The sequence below is a fragment of the Tupaia chinensis genome, unplaced genomic scaffold (assembly GCF_000334495.1).
Source record: "Tupaia chinensis unplaced genomic scaffold, TupChi_1.0 Scaffold000047_1, whole genome shotgun sequence".
Classification (NCBI taxonomy): Eukaryota; Metazoa; Chordata; class Mammalia; order Scandentia; family Tupaiidae; genus Tupaia; species Tupaia belangeri.
The window spans coordinates 7,793,805-7,819,361 of record NW_006159505.1 but is presented as its reverse complement, the minus strand read 5'-3'; the positions used below and the strand labels follow the sequence as shown (position 1 = coordinate 7,819,361).

The 25,557-nt window shown below is 57.2% G+C and overlaps 1 protein-coding gene across 4 annotated transcripts in view; it reads left to right on the top strand.

Annotated features, from left to right (window-relative positions):
• OSBPL5 (oxysterol binding protein like 5) overlaps positions 1 to 25,557 on the top strand; it is a 90,384-nt gene that overhangs the window by 25,918 nt on the left and 38,909 nt on the right. For 2 of the 4 annotated variants that reach the window (XM_006141087.3, XM_006141088.3), the window contains exons 1-5: positions 17,659 to 17,679; positions 18,648 to 18,804; positions 21,059 to 21,141; positions 24,891 to 24,971; positions 25,165 to 25,266. In XM_006141087.3, the coding sequence (XP_006141149.2) occupies positions 18,669 to 18,804; positions 21,059 to 21,141; positions 24,891 to 24,971; positions 25,165 to 25,266 (402 nt within the window). In that variant the 5' untranslated portion in view covers positions 17,659 to 17,679; positions 18,648 to 18,668. Of the gene's footprint in view, positions 1 to 17,658; positions 17,680 to 18,647; positions 18,805 to 21,058; positions 21,142 to 24,890; positions 24,972 to 25,164; positions 25,267 to 25,557 lie in introns of those variants that run through there. The other 2 variants (XM_006141090.3, XM_027774419.1) reach the window with 2 other exon arrangements.

Below are 25,557 nucleotides of genomic sequence, written 5' to 3'. Positions count from 1 at the left end.
AGGGGCCCGGCTGCTGAGGCTTAGCTGGCCAGGACCACACCCATCCCAAGCCCTTGGGACAGGGTGAGTCACGGGGCTGGTCTTATGTGCCCAGTCTGGTGAAAGACGGCTCTTCTCTCTGGTTCTTTCTGCTCGCTTTGGGGCTAGAAGGAAGAGTCAAGCTGGTCTTGCCTTTGAGAAACTGAAGTCCAGGATGTGGGGTAGCTGGGCAGGATCCCCAGCATCAGAGCTGGGCCCAAACCCGACCCAAAACCGACAGCTGTGTGTTTAGCCCAGGAGGGTCACAGGCAACAGTAACACAGCGGCAGCGGGCCAAGCCCCCTTGTCCCCACGCCAAACCAGGGCATGTGCCAGGAAGGGGTGTGAGGAGCAAATGAGTCAACCAGAACCCAGCTTCAGCTATGGTGCAGGGCTCCCGCCACTGGGCACGCCTGTGTTTGTGCTTCTCCCGGCCAGGCCCTGCTGGTTTTTTTTTTAAGAGGTTTTTGCCTTTGGGTTTGCGTACTCACCAGGAGAGAGAGACAGAGACAGTGAGAAGGAAAGTGAGAAGTCACCCCCAGTGAGGATGACCAACTTGCAATTCCTCCTCCTTCCTTCTCCTTCCAGGATCTTGGGCACGCACTGCGTGTTCCTGAAGCCACTGTGTCCGGGACTTGAACCATGGTCAGCCACGTGAGAGTCCACATAACCGCTACGCCATCTGCTGGTCCCTGCTGGCCACCTCTCTCTAGTCCCTGGGAGTCTCCATGCCTCCCAGCATGGCCAGTGCACAGAGAAGCTACCAGTGCTACTGGCGACAAGTAACTAAAAGTGTAATGGAAACAGAATTCCGGAAAGGACAACAGGGCCCTAGCCCCAGACATACTTACCCCGGGGTCAGCAGTTGTGCCCACACGCAGGGGGCCTTGTGGCTGCCATGTCTTAGCTAAAGCTCCACTCAGGCCGATCGCCACTAGAATTCTCTCTGCTCCTCACTTTCAGCGGTTCCCCCAAGTCCTGCAGAGGAAACCACTAACAAAATCCGTTTTCTACCCCCATGACTGCCCTTCCTCTATCTCCCTGCCCCGCCCCCTGCAGTGAGCTCTGGCCCTTCAGAGTCTCAGGTACTGAGGGGTTTTCCCCAGGAAGTAACACTTTCCCTAAGGTGACCAAAGGCAGGAGCTACACAAAAATCAGTGTTTCCATTCTGCTGCGCTCTCATCAGCCAAGAGCTCCCCAAGGGGCCTCAGGACTGGGACTGACTTATCTTTGCACCCCAGTGTCAGGCGAGGTAGAGGCATGGAATAAAAATAGTGGCCAGGCTCTCTGGGCTTCTGTGGCTGAGCCCCCCAGGTCTGACTTGCCCTAGGGAAGGAAGGAGGAGGGGGTATCCTCCAGTCCAGAGGTCAGGCCGCCCGTGGTGATGCGTTCAGGGCATATTTGCTAAGGATGACCGCCTGGGTGGCCTTATAAGCTGCCCCATGACTCTGAGCCCACCCAACTTTGTCTGGGAGTGCCCAGGGATGTTGTGACCTTCCTCCCAGTGACAAAGCAATTGATGGCCCACCAGGTGCTTGTCACTCGGACATTCCAGGCTGATGGGGTTGCCATCCAGACTTGGTCTACTGTGGGCTCCCTTTCTTGCCCAGGACTCCATCCTGTTGCCTGTAAGATCTGCACATGGATCTAAATGCTGGTTTGCAGCCTGAGGGTGTAGGTGGCTCTTGAGACCAGACCTCTGTTCCTGGCAGGCCTCTGTCCACTGTGACCATGGCCAGCCCTAAGGTCTTAAGTCAGTGCTGGAATCAGAGTCCTTAAAAGTCCCAAACCCCAAGCCCACAGGCGATGGCCGAGAATGTCATGGCCCGAGGAAGGTGGCAAGTCAGCACACCAGAGAGGGGTAGCATCCAGAAGGTTCCGTAGAGAGCGTGGTGCAGCAGCAGGCTGCTGGCCCTGGGAAGTTGCATGACCATAAGCACAGACCGGAAGGGGCTGGGTCAGGGCCAGGCCAGTGTGACCTAACATAGACCCTTCCCAGGTGCTGGCTGGGCCCTGCCACAGCCTGACTCCGAGATGGTAAGAACTGGTGGGCAGTCAGCCTCTTCCAGGTGGACATGGGGGCCTCTGGTGCAAGCAGAGGGCAGAGGGCCAGGTGGGTCACTGTGACAGCAGAGGGGGTGTTTCCTGTAGATTGGTGCAAAGCAGTCAGCTGCCCCCTGATTTCCGCCCAAAGGCCTCTCTTGGGTTGGAATCCCTGAAACTCTATGCTTGTGCTGAATATGCCCCTCCCCAACCTGAGCCCAGCCTTAAGCCCTGGTCCCAGTGGCTGCGACCTTACTTGGAATAAGGGTCCTGGCAGATGTAGCTAAGGGTCTTAGTGTGTGAGCGCCCTGGGTTTTCTTGGTGGCCCCCACACCCGGTGACTTATAAATAAGAGGAAAGAAGGGGAGGTTTGAGGCACAGATACACACAGAGGAGAGACGAGGCAGAGACTGGAGGGACATAGCCACAGGACAAGGAAGGCCTAGGCTCCCTAAAGCCAAAGAAGGTGGAAAGAATCCTCCCCTGGAGCCTTCAGTGGGAATAGAGCCCTGCTGAAACCTAGGTGGTAGATTTCTGGTCCCCAGAACTGAAAATACAGTGTGTGTGTGTGTGTGTGTGTGTGTGTGTGTGTGTGTGTGTGTTTAATTTTGCTATAGGGTATATTCATTCACTGGAGAAAGAGAGGGAAAGTAAGAAAACACGAGGCGTGGGGTACAGTGGGAAATAGCCATGCCACAATCCCGTCTCCATACTCCTCTCAGGATTTGGGGCACATATGCACATGCACTCGGTGTGTTTGTTCAAGCCCAAGCCCTGAGCTGCTGCATACTCAGCCATGGGGGGATCTAGCGGTCTTAATCTCCATGCCACCTGCTGGCCCTGTTTGTGTTGTTTTAAGCTTCCCACTTGGTGGTAATTTATCACAGCTGTCCCAGGAATGAATACAACCCCTTTTGGAGGGAAACTTGCCAGTTCTCTTCAAAATGCACCAAGACCCTTGCCCCCACTGGCCGCCTCTACTGTCAGTGAGTGACAAAGGAATTGGCCCTTGCTGCTGTCTGTCACTGTCATCGCAGTGTGCCTTCTGCCCTCCAGGCTTGGCATCTTAGGACTGATGAGGGGTTCCCAGGTGGGGGACTGGCTGGCTGGCTCAGTTCCCTGGGGTGTCCTCAAAGGCAGGGGTAACTACGGGGCAGTAACTGCCAGGACCACAGGGGCCGGTATCTAAAAGCCAGACGTAAGCCAAGGGACTCAGTGCATCTCCCATCACCGAGTCTCACTTTTAGCTGTCACCTACTGCTCACAAGGCACCTGGTGGTGCTTCTTGCCTTGGAACTTGTCATTTCATGGTGTGACCAGCACGTCAGGGAACAGACCCAAATTTAGGTCTCAGAACTTTGAGGACAAGCCATGCTTTCTCACCTCTCCCCAATGATGACTTCTCGGGGGGAGGGGGCGACCTTGGGGTCTCTGGACCCTTCTCCAAGTCAGCATTAGTGATATGGTGAGCAGCCCATGGCAGAGAGCCCAAGCATCCCATCTAACTGGCTGGCTTTGCTGCCCCTCCAGGAGCTTTGGCCTGAGAGTGGACGGAGAGGGTTTGCGTTCTGTCTCAATCCCTTGGGACATGTGATTGAGGCCTAGGAATGACCACACCCCCCCCCAACCCTGTGTGTGTGTGTGAGAGAGAGAGAGAGAGGAGGGAGCCTCTGCACTGTTCTCCGTCAGGAGCGCTCACCCAGCATTCCTTGCTCTCTGGGACTGGGAACAAGGCCTGCCCCAGGGCTGAGATGGTTTCTGAAGGCACCTCCTGGAACACCAGAAGGGCTTCTCCAGGAAAGGGCGACTCAGGAGGCTGCTGGGCTCGGGGCTCCGGGTGGATTCTGGGGCGGACAGGAAGTGGGCCTGGCTGAGGTGACGGGGACTGCTCCTCACAGGGCCGAATGTCTTCAGTGGGCTTGCAGGGTTTGTAAAGGGTATTGCTTTTTCCCTTATAAAAATAATCCCCAAAAGGCAAGATAGCCTGGGGTGTCCCTGGTTGGGGTTGTCCCTGCTGCAGGGGGCGGCACTTGGAGCTGGCAGCCGCTGCACCGTTGCCCATGAAGTAGAATCGGGCTGTGCCCACCCCGCACCCCCGCTAAGGGGCCGACGGGTCCACACCGTGGAGATCATAGCTGTGATTGTGATTAGTGTGCCAGTAGACATGCAAAGCCGCGCCAATCTGACTTTTTTTCATTTATTTATTTTCCGATTATGACTAATGGTTTACATATAATGGATATATATCTTTGTTGACTTTCTTTTATTTATTTTTTGAGTTTTTTAAAAAATAATTATTTTATATTTAACTTTATTGGTTATTATTGTTATTTTCCAGTTTGATGAGAGAGAGAGAAAGTGAGAAAGCAAGCCATCAGATCCAGGATGGCTGACCCATGCAGGGGCATTCCCAGTTCCTGTCTGGAGACTCCCTGCGTACACCGGGCACATGTCCACGACCCAGGGATGGTGACCAAGGCCATGTGCTGGAGGCTGATGGGAGGGGCCTACAGCCCTGCGTGACCCCCCCCACCCCCGTCAGCCTCAGCAGATGGAGGTCCACACAGTCCCTCACCTGCGGGGGAGATGAAAACCAGCCAGGGCTGGGCTGCACAAGTGGACCAGCAGAACAGCACACAGAAAGCACTCAGTGAGTGCTCCTTGCACTGGATCAGGCTGCAGGAGTCAGGCTCAGTTGTTTCTTGCAGCCCAGTGATGACCCACTATGTGTGTGCCGGGTTTGGAGGTGTGGGTAAGAAAGCAGCAGGGTCTGGGGGTATAGATGAAAGGAGGCCCACCCGCCTCTGTATACAGGGCCTGGGATACAGATGAGAAGGCTGGCTCCTTGCCTCCACAGAGCTCCTCCAGGTGGGGTGGACTCTTCCCCATGTTAGGAATGAGGAATGCCCTACCTGCTTGGCTTCGGGCTAACAGGCCTCAGTGGTTCTGCCCCACTGAGTCACTAGCACTCGTGCCTACCAGTCCAGGCCAGGAATCAATCATGCAGAGTCCAAAGGCAGCTGAGCAGGAAGGGGGAAGCTTCACAATTGTGCATTAAACAGGTTTGGGGACCAGCAGGTGGCATAGAGGTTAAGGTGTTGAACTCCCACGTGGCTCACCACCACAGTTTGAGTCCCGGACCTGGTGGCTTTAAACTCAAGCCAGGCGCTTGTGCATGCGTACCCAAAATCCCAGGAGGAGAGTGGAAAAAAGAGGAGATTGCGGGGTGACCATCTCCTTGGGGTGGGGGGTGATTTCTCACTTTCCCTCTCACTGTCTCTCTCTGTTACTCTCTGGCAAGTGCACACACTTTATGGCAAAAAACTTTATAAAAAAAGATCTGTCTTTAGAAATTTGTCTTATATATTTTAAATAGTTGGCTCTTGATTTAAGTTCAGGTATTTCAACTCAGACTTGTGACCATGCTTGTCTCTACTCAGCCCTCCCAGGCCCAGACGCTGACAACAAGTAGAAAACACAGCACCCTTGGAGAGGGCAACTGCCAGGCTGGGCTGTACACTGGGAAGTGGGCCGGAGGGAGGGAGGAGACACTTGGAAATCTCACGTGCCGTGTGACATAGGTCCCACCAGGACTGTGCCAGATGCTGGTGCTGGGACCTAACTGGGTGTTTCTGCCTCTCTGTACCCACCATCCCGGCTCCCCCGGGGCCACTGAGGGCCCACACGTGGACGTCTGACACGAGTGCCGCCTGGTCCCATGGTTCTACAGAACCGTTGGAAGTCACTTGGCGTTTGCGGCTCCCTCTGGAGCCCACTCCTTGGCCTCATTCTAAGAGAGGGATCTGGTTTCCCAGTGCACAGCTCCCCAAGAAAGGAGACTATGCCCTTTCCTCCCGCCAAGTCTTCCTGGGGCCCCGCGGCATCACGGGCTTCTGAAACATCAAGCGTATTTGTTTAGGGCTTGGTGCTATGAACAATAACAGTTCACACTGATGGGCCAGCAATACCCGTGCTAGTGTTTAAAATCTTTGCAAGCTTTATCTAAGCGGCTTCCACAGTAACCCTAGAAGTTAGCATAGTTATCCGCCATTTTCCATACGCTGAGAGGCTCCGCCTCCCCCTACTGCTGTCTTTGTGTTCTTAAGGTGGTCCCTGTGCTGTCACCAATGATTATAGCAAGAAGAGGAGACATTGTCGTGTCCAGGTCTAAGAGGGGCTCTACAGAACCAGTAGGACGTAGATACAAAGGAGTTCAAGACCCCTTTGGAAACCAAACCCCACAGACGCTACAGTTTCTTCTTCAAAATGGTTTCATATTTGCCTATGCATAGCCTCTCCTGCACTTAATTAATACCGAACGCTATGATCCATATGTATCATATGTATCAATACAATACATAATAAGGTACAATAATACCTAATACATAGATGCTATGGAAATATTTGTTACACAGCATTGTTTAGAGAATGATGACAAGAATGTCTATGCATATTCAGCATGGATGCCACCTAATTGAATTCCCCCTTCTTCAGGGAAAGGTCAGCCTTCGTGTTCCGTTGAGGCCTGCAACTGATTGGCTAAAGCCCGACCTCGTCAGGGAAGAGCAGTCTGCTTTCATCAATCCGCTGCTTCAGATATCGGGTGCATCCAAAAGACCCTCATAGAAATACCCAGAATCATGTTTGACAGAATATCTGGGCACCCCATAGCCCAGGCAAACTGACACATAAAATTAACCATCACATCAAGGTAAAAGCCAGGCAGCCCAGGTACAAATGCCCCCTTCCTCACTCAGCAGCTAGCTGTGTTACCTGGGCAGAATACTTACCCTTTCTGTGCTTCAGTGCTCTCCTCTGTCAAAGAATAATGGTGATGCTATTTGCTGAGATGGGCTGAGAACTGACTGGGCTAACGGAAGCAGAGCACTTGAAACAGGGCCTAGAATGAAGCTTTGGTTGACTTTGTTGTTACTGTTGTCGTGGTCAGTTTTGTTCTTGTTTTCGGGGCCTTTGGGGCTGAAGATGACCGCACCCCCTGACTCGGTGCCTTCACAGTCCATGCCAGGGTCTGCGTCCTCTTTCCTGCAGCTTGTGACCCCGAGTTGACAGGTAGAGTTGAAGAAGAGGTATCTCTGGGCATCTATCTCTGGCAGCTGGGGACCCCAGGGCCCTCTGGCAGGAGCCATGTTGCTGACACGTTCTGTGGACAGCCACGGGATGCTCACTGGCAGCTGCTGTGTGTGGGCAGACAGGAGGGAGGCATTTCATCTCGCCTCAGCTCTTAGGCCCTAGGGTAACATGGGGGCCTGGCTCAGATGTCCCCAAAGCCTGGATGGGATGTATGGGCCACAGATGACCTTATCATAACCTCTTTGGTCTCAGAAGCAAGGCCCCACAGCCAATCCAGGAGAAGAGGGGAGCCAGGACACCCCAGCCTGACCCTGGCCCCGGCTTGATGCCGTGCAGCAGGGTGGGTGGAGGACATGGCCTGCTGCAGGAGTCCTTTTTCCTGGGTCCTCATTCCTCTCTCTGACTGGGAATGTTCTAACCAGAGAGTGTTGAAAGTGGATCCTTCAGGGTCAAGGCCCATCCCTTCTCCCCTGTCAGACCGAGGGACCTGCATGTCCTCAGAAGCCCTCTCAGGAGGAAAAGACTTGCAGGCTTTTCCTGGGCTGGGTCATCCACCAAGCCTCCCCTTCCCCAGATGGCAGCCCTGACCCTGGAAAGGCCACCTTAGGCTCTGCTGTGAGTCCCACCCTTCCAGAACTCACACGTGTCAAGTGCCTGAGGGATACAGCCTAGCTGTGCGTGCCACTTCCAAGTAGCATCGTGTCCAGGTGGCACTGCCCTGGCTCTTCACAGAGAGCGTTCCTGTGGCCCACACCTTCCCAAGACACACAGAGCAGAATCCAGGGGTCCGACTAGAGAGGTGCCACTGGACTATCCCCTCCCTCCTTCTGAGAGCCAGACCTTTTCACAGCCCAGGATGCGGCTGCTGTTCTGGCGTCTCAGCCAGATCCTCCTTTGCAGAGGTGCCGCATGGACCCTCCCAGGTTGTCCCTACTCCCACGGCGCATAGCCTAGCCGTGGGCACAGAACTGGATATGAGTGTTCCTGCGAGACCCCTCTGACAGCCAGGAGCTGCAGGGCATAGCTCTCGTTGGTGTCCTTGGCTGTTACAGGAGCACCAACCACAGACCGGGCCAGCAGAGCTCTCCCCAACTCCCTCTTCAGTCCCAGCAACTGAACCACCACAGGAGCTTGTGTTCCCTCCAAGGGCCAGACTGGGCCACCACAGCTTTGCCTGGGGTCTAGCAGGGTTGGCTGGCTGCCTGGGAGAATGGAAGCCTGGTGGTAGAGGTGGTTCCTGGACCCCAGGGTTCACGAGCCCAGAGAAGAGCACTGAGGAACAGGGAGAGAGGGAAGGCCGACAGCGCCCTCTGGGGGCCTCTGCAGTGACTTCTCCCAAAGAACAAGGCCTCTGTGGGGTGGTGGTATGTCAGGGACAAGGGGAAAACCGCCACCCCACCCCGCCCCAGAGCATCAGCTGGGTGCCTGCTGGCGGGCCTCCCCTCCACCTCACTGGAGGCCTTTCCTCATGGTCTGTCTCTGGGGCAGGCCATCATCATCACCAGGGTCTATTCCCAGCCTCCACCTCTGTCTGGTGGTTCCTCCTTCCTTCTAACCCTTCTGGACACAAAACCCTGGTGACAAGCACAACCTGGTCTTTCTAAGCCAACGCCCCCACCTCAGCAGGCGTGGCCTACCCCTGGGTCTGTCCACACTGCAGCAGCCTTCCTGGCCTCTGCTGGCCTTCCCACCCTCTGTGCTCCTACAGGGGCTGGAAGCTCTGGCCTACCTGGTTCTCAGGCCCATCCAGTGCCAACTGTGTCTGCTGCCTGATGCCCACTGACCAGAAGCAGCTGCAGAAGGTCCCCATTGAGGTGGCTTTTGGGCAGGCAGGTGAGAATGAGGCTGGTGGGGACTTGGGGATAGTGTTGACTTATTCAAGCCCCTGGAGGCCCTTGATATGAATAATGGCCTGCCACTCCGGTCCCTGTCCTCAGCAGGGAAGGAAGCAGAGCTATCACTTTGTCTTTCAGTAGTCCTGGGGTTCCTGCTCACGCCCCAGGCTCCCACCAGCCCTATGAGCGGGGAAGATGAGCAGGCGTGGCCAGATGAGAAAGCACAGCCATGGGCTCCAGACAGCGTGTGTCCCCTAGGTGGCAGCAGCCCAGCTGATTCTCATCAGCGACCCCTTCCCAGCCAGCCAGTGGCCTGCAGGGCCATCCTACTGAGGGGAACCTGAGAGGGAGAGCTGGGCGACCTCAGCACTCCTGAGAGAGTGCCCCCAGGTGTGCCGAGGGCTTTCAGGGCAGAGGTCAACCCCACAAGCAGCACAGGGAGTGAGTGCCCAGTCACCCCTGAGAGCCCAGGCCCTTGTCCCTGTTTCGGATGAAGAGGTTGAGGCTGAGTGGGGCAAGGTCATCAAGGCCCATGGGGCCCCTGCTCCCTAGCTGGGAAACAAGGCCCCACTCTCTCCTCCCTGCTGCCCCCTGCCGGTTTACACACCTCCCAAGAGCACAGCCACCTGGCTGCAATTCACATTCAAAAACCAGTCTCCTTCAACTGGGGTGGCAGACAGGGTGGAGGTGGGGCACCATAGGTCAGGCCTACTGCGGCCACACCCAACCAGGCCCCAGGGCTGGAGAAGTGGTCTGCTGCAGAGGAAGTGGCTAGTGGGTATGCTGGAGCAGCTGACCACAGTGCTGCAATTAGCTGGGTTGGTCAGGAAGCCAGGTGGCTAAGAGCCAGAAGGTGGCTGGACCTGGCCCTGGCCTGGCGGCATGTGGCTGGGCTATCAGCCGGAGAACCGGAGAACGCCCAAGCATGGCCTGACACGGCCCCCTGCTCTTCTGGCCCACCCCACCACCCCCCCACACACACACCCAGGAGCCTGGCCCTCCACTTCCTTTCTGGTTCTCCTCAGCTAGCTCCAAATCACAAAGGGAGACATGGGCTGCCCAGCCCTGCTGGGGAGGAAGCAGAGACGACACTTTGTAGTCTCAGAGTTCCTGCTCACGCCCCAGGTTCCCGCTATGAAGCTCCCCAGGCTCGAAGCTGTGCTCCCCTGAAGGGACCCTGGATACAGCTTAGACTGTTCACTTCCCCTCTTGGGCCTTGGCTTCTGTATCACTAAAGTATGATGATAACTGCTGCCCACCCTTGCTAGGGTTGTGAGAACCACATCAGATCTGACAGAACGAACAAGAGAGCCTGGGGAATCCTCGAGGGTCCCTCGACATGTGAACTGGCCATCCTTGTTCTGAAGCCCCCTAGGACCCAGCTGCCACACGCAGATGCATGCCATGGTGCTATGCCTACCGTGGCGTGCTCCCAGAGGATCATGCCACCCAATCTGAGTCTCAGGTGGTTGGTTCAGCCTAGGAACGTAGCCTGGCTACATTCATGCTGGCATCTGCTCTCACGGAGGGCAGCCATAGCTGGGCCAGGGCATGTGGTAGCCGGCATGGGGTGATTTACAAGGCTTGGAAGCAGGGTTCTCGTGGTCACTGGTCTTGGGACTGTAGGAAGTTTCTGGAATGTAAATGTATGGTATTGACATGATGGCCGTTGGCCTTTAACTGATGGCTGCTGTCCTTCCTTGAAGCCTGCCGGCCTCTCCATCAGGTATGTAGAGAGCGGAGCGTGTAGACTTACGTGGCTTCAGCCCTAAGCTTCTCTGCCATTTCAGAGCACATTTGCCCTCCATCTGTTTGGTTTAGGCAGAAGTATTCATGCAGGCACATCGGTGCAGGAGGCTGGCTACAACTGCCTGCTTCTCTGGCCCCTGCGAGCCACAGAGAGCCCCGAGGCTACTGCCTTGCCTCTCCTCTCTGGGCTGTGGTGAGAAAGCCACCCAGCCACGTGGACACTCCGCCTGTGCAGGCTTCCTCCCCAAGGCCTGTGTGGGTGTGGCATCTTACCTCCCACAGTGAGCCCCTGGGAGCCCAGTGTGGCTGGCTGAGGTCACAAGCCACGAGAGGCAGGGCTGGGCCCTTTTCCCTGGCTCCATGTGGAACCCAGACGTCTGTGGGGTGACGGAGGAGTTTGGTCAGAACCATCCCCTCCACTTCTGCACTCACAGGTGGGATGGGAGTGAGGTGGGGACTCTGCCAGGCACCTTCTCAAAGCCTCAGCTGTCATGGCAGAGTGCTGAGGCTGCTTCCGCCCCGGCAGGGGCCTAGCCAAGACTGGCCCAGATAACAGCTCTGGGCACCCGCCCGTGTGGCCCTGACAGGCACTGGTGACCTTACTTTACAAGGATCCCATTATTCTGGACGGAAGGTGGGCGTCAGGGTGATGGAAGGAGGAGAGCATATTTGGAGGTCAGATAACTGCTTGGAAGGCAGCCGGGCGGGGGGCAGGGGGGCACGGCGGGCAATGGGCTTTGGCTCCCGGGTGGGCTGTCCCCAGCTGGGGGTGGGCTCCATGCCAGGCTTCGCTGCTAACCGGCTGACCTTCGCACAGGATCAGAGAGCTTGGTTTCCCAAGTGTCCAAAATCAAGTGTCCTCAGGGACACGGGCTGACCAGGACAGAGAAAAAGCCTGACCTGCCCCCTCTCCCCACTTCTGTTCTGGGCCAGTACCACATGAACGCACTGCCCCCGTGTTGGGAGTGGAGGGCTTTCATGCCCCCCGTAGAAAACGGAAGAGCCTGCTCAGTTCTACACAGTGAAAGGCCAAGCCTGGAATTGAAGCTGGTCCCCTCCCCAACTCCCAGATGGCCCATGCCCCTCAGCAGGGCTAGACAAAGCTTCGTTTGAGGAGCCTTGAGGAAGGAGATCAGGAGGTGCCTGAGGTCAGTGGCGGTTAAGCAATGGCTCCTGGGCATGGGCGGAACCCGAGGTCAGCCTGTCCAGCCCTCTGACACAGGGAAGGGTGGCCCCCAGGTGCTGCCAGGTGGAAGTCCTCTTCTGTGTGCATCTGGGTCTGCAGGACTGGCCTGGCTACTGCAGACCTTGAGAGCCCCCATTGGGTATAGCCCCGGGTGCAGGCGAGTCATGGCCAGGCCTGGAGGGAGGGTACCAGAGAGGTGCATCCATCGATGTCCTGCCTAGACAGCTGCCACCTGCCCAGAGAAAGTCTGCAGGAGGGGCGTTTGCCCGCAGCCGCTGGTCTGGGTCTCAGCCCCATTTACTGCCAGGAGGCCCACAGGACCAATCCTTGATGCTCAGCAGCTCCAGCCCCTGTCAAGCCCCTGCCCAGCCATGAGCTGATTCATTCTGGAAATGCTGCGTTGCTCATACATACCTCCAGCCCAGCTGGGTTCAGAGGGCTTGAGTAGCTGAGGAAGTCAGAGAGGGAATGTGCCACCCAGGGGGAGCTCCGCCCAGCATAGGAGCCCACGCGGACCAAAGTGAAACGGGCCAGGGCTGGGGATTGTGCTTCAGGCCCCCGGACATGGTGTCAGCTCTCCTGAGGACAGAGAGCTGGGAAGGGCTTCTTGGGTGAATGGAAAGGGTCAGAGTCCCCCACAGTGGGTCTGGCATAGCTTAGGAGTGGAAGAAAAAGGGAGGTTTCTGAGAGCGGAGGACAGAGGTCCTAGGAAAGAGTTGAAGGAGCCGCTTCCACCCCACCCACAGCCTAGCACCTCTCTAAGCCCACCAGGCCACATTGACTCAGTTCTGGGCAGCCTTTCCCATGCTGGCCACTGGCACTGCCAACAGCCTGCCCAGGCCTCCCCAGCACTTGTGCCTGTCCTTCCCTGATGCTCAGCCTCCGCCCCTCTCTGTGTCATGTGATCACCCTCTCCCTTACCATCAAGTCCCAGTAAATCTCTGGGAGAGATCCACTCTTGGGGCTGCAACCCAGCCCTGTGGCGCTCCCAGGCCTCTCCTGACACCTCAGCAGAGGAGTCTCTGCTCAGAGTGCTGTTCTGGCTGGACAGTGAAGGTCATGTTCCAGTGTCCCCTTTTCTAAGAGTTTGCCCCCTTTTTCCTTCCCAAAAGGCCCTCTGGGGTCTGAACTTGGACTCAGGACAGCCAGGCCAAGTAGCCGCATGGATTGGCAGGTTAGAGTGATCTCTGTAGGACCCAGGAGGAGGGGCTGAGAGGCCAGCCCTGCTCACCTTGAACCTCTGCAGGCCAAAAGCAGGCCTGGGGGCCAGCAGTTGGCATGGTGGTTAAGGCACTAGGCTCCCACATGGCTGACTGCAGTTCGAGTCCCAGTCCTGGTGACTTGCTTTCTCTGTCTAGCTCTCTCTCTCTCTCTCTCTCTCTGCCTCTCTCTGGTGAGCACATGTACCCTATGGCAAATTTAAAAATATAATAAATAAAATTAAATTTAAAACTATTTTTAAAAAGAGCAGTTTTGGCTCATTGTGGACAGGAAGAGTGCCCCCAGCTCCAGTCCCCCAGGTCTACCCCGACACCTGAACAAAGCCTGGGACACCTAAGGCGGGAGGCACCTGGGAGGTGGGGGAAAAAGAACTAGGACTTATGCTTACTCTGGGGCTAGCTGATGGCTACAGAAGCAAACCATGGGGGTCCCTGGGAGGAGGCCCATCTTGGCCTGGCTTCTAGGGCCCAGCAGGAGGGCCCCTGCCGCTACCTGGTTGCCTGAAGTAGCAGCGGAAGAGAAAGCTTCCTCAGGCCTTCCAGGAACAAAAGTTGACCACACCCATTGTCTCCACAGAGGAGGGTCAGGACCTTGATCTCTGGAAGTGGTTAGTTTAGACTTGGTGTCCAAGAGGGGTCAGGTGGCTTCCGGGCCTGCCTTTGGCCTGCTGTGTTTCCTGCTAAGCTCCAGGCCCACAAACTCCCCTCGCTCCCAGGCTCAAGCCAGAGTTGGGCAGCCTGGGCCATATTCATCCACCCTACTCCCTTTCCCAGTCACTGTTCCCATTGCCCTGCCTCTTGACCTGGCCTCCAGAGTAAGCCCTTTTTATGGGGCCCAGGGCATGCTGGGTCGGGACCCTGCCAAACAGAAACGTGACTTTCAGACCAGCGCACCATGGCCTCCCCTCTAGTCCCATGCATGTGCAGGTCCGCACACACACACGCTATGCCACAGGCAGGTTCACTGAGCATGGGGGCTCAGGGCTCCTTCCTCCCAGCCCCGCAGTGTTCCATCCTGCACCTGGTCTTCAGGATCATAAGGGCCAAGTGAAGCCACAGCTGGAGAAAGAAATGGCATCGCGTGTGACGGCAGGAAAAGGATTTGGGGACTACAGGCCAAAGACCAGCTGTGGACAGACAGTACCAGGCAGTTGGGGCTGGGGGAGGAAGTGTGGCTGGCAGTGGGTTGCAGGCGGCCTGAGAGGTCACGGAGGCCTACGTGTCAGACTTTGGCAGCCTCAAGTAGCTGGAATGTGGGGCTGAGGGCCCCAGTGCTGGCCCCATAGCGTCCACCCGGAAACTTTGGGTGACTGGAACCAGGCCCAGGGGCTTCCTAGGGAGGCTCCCAGGAGTAGTGCAGGCCAGGAGCAGGAAGCATACCCATGAGTGGGCCCAGGTCACTGCTGTCAACCAGCAGGGTCTGTTTCCTCAGTCTTCCATTCTTCTTTCCTTCCTTCCATCTATCCTTCCATCTTCCCTTCCCTCTCTCCTCATAGGGTGGGCTCCTATACAGGGTTCTGCCAGCATTCAGCTTTCGTCAGGAGAGCAGTCGCCCCTGGCGTCCCCAGCAGCCTCGTCCTGGTGGTCCTCCCTGCTCACAGCCTCCTGGGTCTCAGGATCCCTCTATCCCCATTCCTTGTACTCCAGACACCCTACAAATGTTAGTCCCTGTGTTACACACAGCACGGTGGGCAGCGGAGACAGAACAGGGTCACAGTGGGAGAGCCTGGTCACCTCTCTGAAGGCCCTTCCCTGCCCTCGCGATTTAGAGGAACCAGATGGGAGCCCACAGGTAGTAGGAGCCCAGATGCCTTCGTGGGCGGCAGGAGGTCAGGGATATGCTGCCTGCTCAGTGAGCCAGGTACCCAACCCTGAGCCACGGGGCACATGACAGGCAGCCTGTGTCACTGCAAACGTGTACAGAGGACTTGCTGCACGTCCATGCTGTGCATGCTAGAATAAGGCAGTGGCCCAGAGAGACACCAACTGTCCCTCTGGCCTACAACTTGCATCTAGTGAGGGAAGGGCTGATGAAGAGTCAAGATTCGCAACAGCAAGCTGCCCAACAACCCCCAGTGCTATGAGGAGAATGCGCATTGTGCCAGCTGATGAGGGCTGTCGTGCCCTCTCTCCAGGGAAGTGACATTTAGGCTCTGCCTGGAATTTGAGAGTCATGCAGAGCTGTGGGCCGCAGCATTCCAGGCAGAGAGAAGGCCCAGTGCAGGGGCCCCACTCCGGGAATGGGCTGGGCATTTTCTAGAACACAGAGAGGAACAGTGTGGCTGGAGCAGAATGGGTGGGAGAGAGTGGATTGGGAACGAGGAGGGAGGAGCAGTGGGGGGTCGCAGAGGGCTTGGGAAAGGGGGCAAGGAGGATCGAGACTGAATTGTCCTAAGTGCTGTGAGGATCCATGTGACCTGGATTTACCTTTGGAATGAACAACTACCCCCACCCCCAACTGCAGCAGCATGTGATAGTGCCGGGCATGCAGCAGGCACCTGTCAACTGCGGGGCGTTAGGAAGACCAGGACAGGTGGTATTCAGAAGGGTTTTTTTAAAATAATTATTTATTTTATTTATTAATTCATTTATTTTTTAGTTTGACCAGAGAGAGACAGAGAGTGAGAGTGAGAGAGAGAGGAAGTGAGAAAGCAAGCCACCAGATTCAGGACTTGAACCCTGGTTGGCCATGTGGGAGTATCCAGCACCTTAACCACCACATCACCTGCTGGTCCCCTAGAAGGGCTTTTTAAGACCGCACGGTCCTACTGGTAGTGCTGCCATACTGTCTGAGCGGGTTCAGGGTGGCACACAGGACCCGCGCCACTGGTGGTGGGGGTGTCAACATACATGGCTGCTAGGCACTAGTGCACACCTATGTTGCATTCAGGTTAGTACTGTCTGGTCCATACCAGCGATTTAGGCGTTCCAATGCCACCTCAGATGTGCCTGATTGTAGACAAATGGGGAGGAAACCAGCCTGGCCAGCTGACTGGCCAGAAAGATTCATAGAGGGAGGGAAGAAGGGAGTGAAGAAGAATGGATGGGTGGATGGTAGGTTGGATGGAGGGATGGATAGATAGAAGGATGGTTTGGCAGATGGAATGATGGAGGATTAGATGGAAGGATGGATAGGTGGATGGAAGGATAGACGGCGAGCAGAGGGGTGGACAGATAGATGAATCAGTGGGTGGGTGGATAGACAAGTCGATGGGCATGTGAATGGATACGGGTAGATGCAGGGGTGGGGTGTGGGGGGCAGGAGGGAGACGGTGTTCCAGATGAGTGACTGGTACAGCGCACAGCACAGACTGTAGAGCCCCCACTGGTCATTAGCAGAACTGGGAAAAGACATACAGTGAGGTCTGAGAAGAAAGGCAGCCAGGCCCTCCTCACCCTTCTCCAGGAGGAGCCAGGGCAGGTGGCCAGAGGGGCCATCAGAGGCTGGGCTGTGGCAGCCTCAGGCTGTGCGGACAAGAGTCTCTCCCTACCCACAAGTAATCTGTAAGTCTCGGCCCCTGGAAAATATGAAACTCTGAGTGACAGAGACCTATCAGTGCCATCATCATACTGCCTATGTTGGCCCCTCAATCCTGTGCATCCCCTAAGACAGGGCTCCGTCTGGTTCACCTTGGTACTCAGTGTCCAGCACAGCCTGGGTGCTCAGAACCTCTCAGCTGGAGGAATGAATAAGCCCAGCCCCCCGTCAGGTGCTGGCTCACCGGTCTAAGACACACTTGGGCAGGTTGGCTGTATTTGCCGTGCCCCAATAAGCTCCTGTTTGCTGCGAGCCAAGCTGACATTGAGAGGGTAGCCATGTTCGGTCCAACTTGACTCAAGTACAGGCATTAGCCATGTGACCTGGGGCCCAAAATGCAACCTCTCTGAAACCAGTTCCCCTGTCCATAAAATGGCAAAGGAACAAACTGAGCCAGGTGACACGATAGTGGTTAGGGAGGGGCTGGTCCAGCTGCAGCCTTGCAGCCCCTCACTCAGACCCCCAGGTCCCCAGGACCATGGGCTCCCTGGGCCATCCAGCCCACCCCTAGAGCCCCACTCAGGCCCTCAGTCATAGCAGGAAAGGTTCTGTGTGTCTGAGGTCCCCTCCCAGGAAGGCCCAGGGCCAGGGAGAAAGTGGGGCCTTTGTCCTAAGCTTGGCAGGAAGCCATTGACCTGCCCAGGGAGGAAGCGGGCGGCAGCTCTGGAAAATTGGGAAAGGAGGAAAACTGGCCAGTTCTTCAAGCAGTTCCTCCTCAGGGAGTGGGCAGACAATTAGAAGCCAGAGTCTCCACTCTGTTCTCGGAGCCACAATTGTCTCATCTATAAAATGGGCTGCGATCTCCGCGTGTTTGGTACCGCCAACAGCTCAGGAAGGCGGGGCTGCAGTCGCTGTTCTCTCTGCTTGGCTCAGCCCTCTTTGGGGTTGGGCTGTGAGGGAAATAGAGAGGAGGAGCTGCCTCTTGCCCATAGCTACCCTGTGTCCAGGGGAAGAGACGAGATTCCTGCTCTTGAACCAACGGGAAATACAGACCTGCCCGTGAGCTGGGCCCAGAGCCGTGGGGCTGGGAGGGTGTGTTGGGTGTTGGGGACTGGCTGTCGGTTCCTCTTAGCGACTGCTGCTGCTTCTGTGGGACATGAGGGCTATTTGGGGGGCCTTGCTGACAGGCAGGATGGTAGCTCCTGCCAGGAGTGCGACGCTGGGGTTGGGCATGAATTCAGGTGCTCTTTGCTTTGAGCACACCTGTGCTCTCTCTCCAGTAGCAGGGCTCTGGGGCGTGAGCAGCAGAAACCCACCTCCCCTCTGGGGAGCCAGTGCACCATAAGGACTTATCCAAAGGAACCAGAGGGAAGGGCTGTACGAAATCCTTAGGTGGGATAGGCTGGACAAAGGAAATTCAGAGGGAAGAGCTGTACGAAATCCTTAGGTGGGATAGGCTGGCCATGCCAGCCAGTTCCTGGCATTTTGGGGCCATCTGGTGGAGGAACACTGCATCCTCTTGCAGACCAGCTCCTGACCACCTCCCTGCATGATCATGGCTATCTCCCCACACTGGAACATTGTCACCCAGGAGGGGAGATTGGGTGACCCAGCATGGGTCAGTGGCCCACCTGGGGTCTACTTGGCTATGGCCAGGGTCCTACTGAACCTGGGGTGGAGGTTCTGAGGAAGGGGTCTGCCGTGCCCTGTGATGAGCCACACTGGCTTCTGACAAGGGCTTTCTCAGGGCCCTCCTTGCCGGCCCCGGAAAGGCCTGGCATCAACCCAGTCATCTGCTAGAACTAGGCTTCGTGGCCTTCCCTGGTGACTGCCCCTGCTGGCCCCCAGGCTCCTCACCGTCCTCATTTCACCTCTGAGCAGCCTCCCCAGAGGGGACCCATTTAATATGGGATCACCCTGCCACGTGGCTCTGCTGTGAGCCTTGGTCCCCTCCCCAGGCTGTCCGGCGCCCGCGCTGCCCTGCCTTGGCACGAGGTGTTCTCATGTTCTCCCTTCTTTCCTTCCAGAAACCCCCCAGCGCCCACACCATGAAGGAGGAGGCCTTTCTCCGGCGCCGCTTCTCACTGTGTCCGCCCTCCTCTACCCCTCAGAAAGTGGACCCCCGGAAACTCACCCGGAACCTGCTCTTTGGCGGGGAGAATGAGCTCTACCCTCTCAGTCCAGGTGAGTGTCCGTGCAGGCAACCCTGGATCTGCTGAATGGCAGCCTGGCCATGTGACCTTATGCGGCCAGCAAGAGGACACCTTGTTCTGCTCACACCCCCACACCAGGGACTCTGCAGGGGCAGGTTTGCAGCACAGTGAAGTGCCAGGTGAGACAGCCATCTTGGCTTGACCTGCAGAGCCAGGTAAACCCACAGGGCTCTCAAGGTCGAGGAGGGGGTATGGCGCAGTATGGCACAGACAACGTAAACACAGGTGGTGGCAAGGCGACCCTAGGACAGCTACTTGACCTCTCTAGGCCTCGACTTACTCATCTACAAAGGAGGGACAGTATCAGCACCTACTTCCAGCCATAACGGGGTCCTGGGCCTGGGAGGGAACGGTTCAGACCAGGCCTGCTCTCACACACCTTGGGATGAAGTGCTGGGCCCGAAGAACATGGGCCACACCCCTGCTGACGTCCTCACCACTCCAGGCACCCTATCCCCAGTGGTCCACATCTCTACCCAGCTGAGCGTCTCTGCCGTATTCATGGCTGCTGTCCCCTAGAGAGCCCAGTCCATCCTTCCTGGTGTCCCTGGGGGTGGGAGGCAGGGGCTGGCATCTGCCTGGGAGACTTCCCTTCAGCTGTATCCACCCCACTCACCTCCTGATCAGGGGGTGAGGAAGGAGCCCCCCCATCCTGTCCTGTCTGTGGGAGAGACGAGAAGGTCAGGCCAACCCCTGTCAGGGCTGCAGTTGTTCAGGGATCCCTGATGGGCAGACTGAGGCCCAGAGTGGGGAGATCCTTGTCAGAAGTCACATGGTGGGCTGGGGACACAGGTGAAATCACTCCTACCATCCATATTCTCAGCTGCTTTGTTCACTCTGGCCGAGGGCCTGTGCTGTACTCCCTGGGAACAAGTCCCAGTGGCGGTCAGTTTTGGAGGGATTTGGCCCCCAGAGAACTACCCAAGCAATGCAGGACCCAGACAAGCCAGGGCCTTCTTGAGGACTACAGGAGGTAGCAGGTCCCTGGGGCAGGGACAGGGAGGTGGCAGTGGACAGGCTACAGAGAGAAGAACCAACACCTTCTCCCTCAGATGCCTGGGGGCCCCTGGGTCCTCCCAGCCCAAGAAGCAGCACCTCACTGGGAGATGGCCGGCTGACAGCTGCAAGCCATGTCCCTGAGGAGGCCTTCAGAGACCAGATGAAAGGGCTCCTTGGACATAGAGAAAGCCCCCTGCTGACCACCTACCCTGGCTTTGGGTCAGAAGCATGGGTGTTTTGCAGATGGAGGAGTAAAGGCTCCCAGGGTCTCAGTCACATGGCAGAGCAGCTACCCAGCTGGGGCAGAAATGTACAAACTTGAGTGACCCTTATTCTGGGGACCTGTGGGCAGAGCCATTCCCTCACTAGAATGGTTTTTCCAGAGAGAATGGCTCCTGGCCCCGACTCCCACCAGCTCCTTCCCATTCCAGGGCTCCCAGGAAGTAGGTCTGCAGATCCCCGCCTTTCTAGCTGGCTCTGTGGGTGTCTGTCGTCACCACTGCAGCACCCTCGCTGCCCCTGTCACTGGCCTGTGGCTTGGGCAGGATGAGTTGCCTCGGCTCCTCTGCTTGCTCAGGGACCTGGTAATGAAACCGGCCCTCCAGCCACAGGAAGCAGGTGGGAGTGGCCCCATCGTAGATTTCAGGCACCCCCGCACCATCCTCTTCCTCTTCCTTCCCATAAACCATAGCTTTGGAAATTGGCTGCAAGGCAAATGGAGCCAGGGAGAGGAGGCCCTTGTCCCCAGAATCATATCCAGACAGCCCAAGTCTCTGTCCCTCCTCTGTCCTCCTCATCCAACCCATCCAGGTGGGAGCAGGGGCCCTGCCACCTCCCTCTGAGTCCAGCACTAAGGGGGATGATCGCATGTGGCCAGAGGAACTACTGGACCAGGCTCCCTGAGCCTGCCATGTGCCTCTGAGCCTGGACACCATATTCTTCCTTCAAAAAGTGGCCGGAGGTGGGGGGCTAGGCTTACAGACCCCAAAGTACTTGCCACACTAGGACCAGGGCACCAGGTTTGCACTGATCCCTACCCGGGTCTGCCCCCTGCAAGGCGGAGCTCGGGTTCGTCCCAGCGGTGACGCGTGCTATCATTTACGAGATCTCGCAGGGCAGTGTCCTGTAGCCACCGCCACCACCAGCTGGCTTCCTGCCCCTCCCAGGCCACCGGCACCCAGCCCGCCATGCCTACGTCCCCACCCCGACTAACCGCTCTCTTACAGGAAAGGACATGGAGCCAGATGGCCCACTGCTGCCAAGGGACGAAGGGCCCCCGACCCCAGGCTCTGCCGCGAAGTTGCCACCGGTAAGAGACTGGCTGTGGGAGGTCCAGGGACAGGGATCCTGGCTCAGGGGACAGCAGAGGTGCTGGTGGAGCCGGCTCTTCCTCACCCAGTCCAGGGGAACAGCTCTGAACCCCACAAGGTGCTACTCCAGGAAGGGCGGCCAAATGAGGGACAGTCACAGCAGAGCTTTCCAATGGTTTTATTCAAGCCACCTTTTCAGCGTCACATGAGGGACCTGAGATGGGGTAAGGCTGCAAGATGGCGTTTAGAGGGTAGAGAACAATAATGAAAGCAGCCCCCGAGCCCTCGTGTTGAAGGAGACCCACTGAGTCACTTGCTGTTCCTCTCCCCATGACTCTACCTGTGCTGTTCCTCTACTGGGTACCCCCTGCCCAGGGTGACCTCATGCCTGTGCTGTCCCTCTACTGGGTACCCCCTGCCCAGGGTGACCCCGGGTTCTGGAGCAGCTCACGCATGCTCCCCAGGTGAGCCCTTCCTGGAAGGACCTTGAGACCAAGAAGGGTGGCAGGCCCCGGACACCTCAGAGGGGAGCCACAGTCCCTCGACACTGGCCGAGGTCCGTAGTGCCAGGTCCTCACGACAGGAGTGGGGAAAGGGCGGTCAGAGACAGACACTCCCCTGCCCTGGCCACGCTCCCTAAGTCCTGAGCCACAGCCTGGCTTCTCCGGGACCCCATTTCCTCTCCTGTCAGATTAGGCCTTCATGGTGATCCCGTGGTCTGTCCCTGTGTCGGCCGCAAGGAGAAGAAAAGGTCATTCCTTTCCTTCTTCCCTGGGACCTGCCTCAGCTCTGGGGACTGCCAGGCCGATGAGCATCCCCTGCTCCATGATCGATCGATTGATTTGGACTTAATTGCCAGAGGGTACATGTGCTCACGAGAGAGAGACAGAGACACAGGGAGAGGGCAAGAGATGGAGAGAGAGGAAGCACCCTCCCAATGGGCCATGGCCATACCGCAGTCCCACAGAGACACAGGGAAAGGGCAAGAGATGGAGAGAGAGAAAGCACCCTCCCAATGGGCCATGGCCACACCGCAGTCCCCTCCCCTCCGCTTCTCCATCATGTTGAGACTTTGGGCACCTGTGTGTCTGGGTAGGGGCTATAGGGACCAGGCCCCTAGTGGCTGTGCCCTGCTGGGTAGCAGGAACAAATGTCCCACCCCATATATACCCCCGACCCCCAATCTTGCCATCTCTCCTCCTGTCACCTAAAACACACACAGCTCCATAAGCTGCACCTGGTGGCAAGCTGGGTGGGGGCCCGGGGGGCTCACGCATGCATCCACCCATGGTGCTGCTGAGCCCCAGCTCTCAGTGTCAGTGGGCATGGGTGTAACTGTCCCCTAGTGGGAGCTCAGGACAACAAACAGCTGACCACAGAAATGGCTGTGTAACTCATTGCACAAGTCCCAGCCAAGGGTGGTGTGTGGCACCAGGGTCTGATTCTCTAGGGGAAGCACCTCAGGGGGCCTGAGGAGGGACCAGGGCCTACCCGACAGCAGGGAAGGACATCCCAGGCTCGGAAAACGGCATGTGCTAAGGTGACCGAGGGCACCATGAACAAGAACCCCAACTCAGGGGACTCCCGGGGGGGAACTTGGGGTATCTCATCAGTCAGCCTGGGCCCAGCAGGTCTGTCACCTGGCCAACAGGCAACATTTGCATCATCCCTTGGCTCTGGCTCCTTCTCATCACTCTTCCTCAGCTCAGAGACTGCCTCCCAAGCAGAGGCAGCAGGTGCCTTGTCCTGTGTCTCTTTCTTCCTATGATCTGGACTGTTCTTACTTAGCCAAGAGATTGCAGCTATGAAGGGAGACCGCCTGGATTCAGTCCCAGCTCAGCTCCATCTGAGCTGTGTGACCATAGGCAGGTTTCTGAACCTCTCTGTGTCACAGTCTTCTTGCAGAACATGGCTTGTGATGTCCCGAGCCGTCATATTAACACACTAGTAACCTCGTACACGATTACGAAGCTGTGCCAGAGCGCCGTGCTCACGCTGCCCTCCTCGCTCGGACAGCCCGTTTACCTGCGGATGGTCCATCTCTCCCTCAAAGAACAAAACACCATCATAATTACTCCCTAGCACTAGCACCTAAAGCCAATCCTGGCATGCAGTGTTCTTGAGACCTCCGACTCATGAATGGTTTGAATCCCAGCCCTGCCACTTACTAGCTCTGCAACCACGGGGCGCTATTTCACCACTCCTCCTCGGTTCCCTAATCCATAAATGGGAACACTAATTGGACCCACCGCATGGGTTCCTGGAGAGTTAGGTAAGCGAACACAGCACCTGAGTAGGGCTTGGCACCCAAACAGGGCCTGGCACCCAAGTGGACACAGCTTTAGCTCTTCATTTACTGTCAGCCCAAGCAGGGTGGGCGGTGAGGCCTCTCCAACACCGGGCCTTCCAGTCTAGAAGGAGAAGGAGCCTTGCCCTGCACAGAGCAGAGCCTTGTGCCCTGCAGGCTGTGGGGTAGTGACGAGCGTCCCAAGGGCCCACAGTCGAGAGAGCAAGAGTGCCAGGCGGCGTTCCAGGCTTTGCTGCCGCACGGTCTCCATTGCAGGTACTCGGCCTTGCCGTTCCAGGTGACCGCGGCCACAAACAATGCGTAAATGAAAGTGGCTGTGTACCAAGAACTCTATTTATGGACACTGCAACTTGTATGTCATATCATTGTCACATCTCACAAACTATTCTTCTGAGTTTTTTCAATTACTTAAAAATGTGGCATCCATGTTTAGTTCGCGGACCACACAGGAACAGGGGCTACGGGGACTCAGGACCTAGGCTGCCGTCCCTCCCTAGCCTATCGTTTTTAGACCTGGGTTTGTGTCTCAACTAGCTGTCACCCTGCCTAGGCCTCAGTTTCCCCATCTGTAAAAGGCTCACGGCCCCTGCCAGCTCCAAGATCCTTGGATCAGTGCTCTCATCCCAGGCGGTCAGTGTGGGTTGGGCTCAGGACCCCCATTCTGCCACCCCCTCCACCCCCATCTCCATAGGCAGGCTCAGGAGAGGGCCTGGTGTTGACCCTTCCCTCCGAGGTTCTCAAGGGACTAGGGATGGGTGTCCCCCCCCTCCATTGCACAGCCTCCTCCCCACGTGTCTGCCCTGGCCAGACACTGGGCACGTGGTGATGGCCCAGAAGTAGACAGCCAGGCACCGTGACGGTGACGGGAGGGGGTGTCCTTCTTCTGGGTGCTGCTCTTCCAGTCTCCAGAAACCCAGCCTGAGAGTTTGTCACCACCTCACTGCTGCCACCAAACTCCCTTTCTGCAGACTCCACCCTCTGGAGCCCTGGCAGCCTGTACTCAGAGGTTTGGCCCCCACAGACCTTTAGAGCTTGGTCAGACTCTGTCAGAACTCAGCCCTCGCCGCCGAGGCCCTTGGGTTTCCTTCCTGGTCTGGACTGTTCCCCCCCACTGCCCACACACACACACACGCATGCGCACACACACACACTGCTGTATGTGTCCAGGGGAAGGCAGGTTCCCATCTCAACCCCGCCCTGTGCCCCGTGCAGGTCCCAGGGAAGGGCTCTCCTCAGCCACCCTCTTTGCTCCATCTCCAGACGTGCTGGTGGACTGGAGGGAGAGTTCCAGGCAGAGAGGGGGAGGCAGCTTTCTCTCGCCGCAGCACTTCCTATGCTTGGCTTCGATCAGCAACACCCGCCCCCACTCCCCAGCCTTCCGCCAACCCCAGGCCGCACCCAATGCCCTGTTCTCCCCCCACGTGAGTCTCTCTCTTGCAGGCAGAGTACAAGCTGTGCAATGGGTCCGACAAGGAGTGCGTGTCCCCGACAGCCAGGGTTACTAAGAAGGAGACGCTCAAGGTGGGCCCACGCCCAGGAAGGGGGCACAAGCATGTCACTTGCCAGATGAATGAACACCTGGGCCAGGAAGGCCACCCCCATCCCAGCCTGCCAAAGGGAGGGGGGACAGACCATGCCCTGACTCTCCTCTCCTTGGAGCTGGTCAGTGGGGGGAGCTGGGGACACTCAGAACCTTCTCCCATGACCCGCCCAGGCACAGAAGGAGAACTACCGGCAGGAGAAGAAGCGTGCCACCAGGCAGCTGTTCAGCGCCCTGACAGACCCCAGCGTGGTCATCATGGCTGACAGCCTGAAGGTAGGTGGGCACTGCTTAGCAGGGGCTCCTGGCGATGGGCGGAGACAGAGCGTTTGTCACTGCAGGCTGCGTGAGTGTCCCACAGGCGGGTGGCTTAAACAGCAGAGATGCATCTTCTCATAGTTCCCGGGACCAAAGTCCAAGCTCAGGGTGTCCTCAGGGCTTGGCTCCCTCTGAAGGCTCTAGGGAAAGGCCCTTCCTGGTCCCTTTCAGCTTCTGGAGGCCCCAGGTGTTCCCGGACTTGTGGTCACATCACTGCAGCCTCTGCCTCCATCTTCACACAGTCTTTCC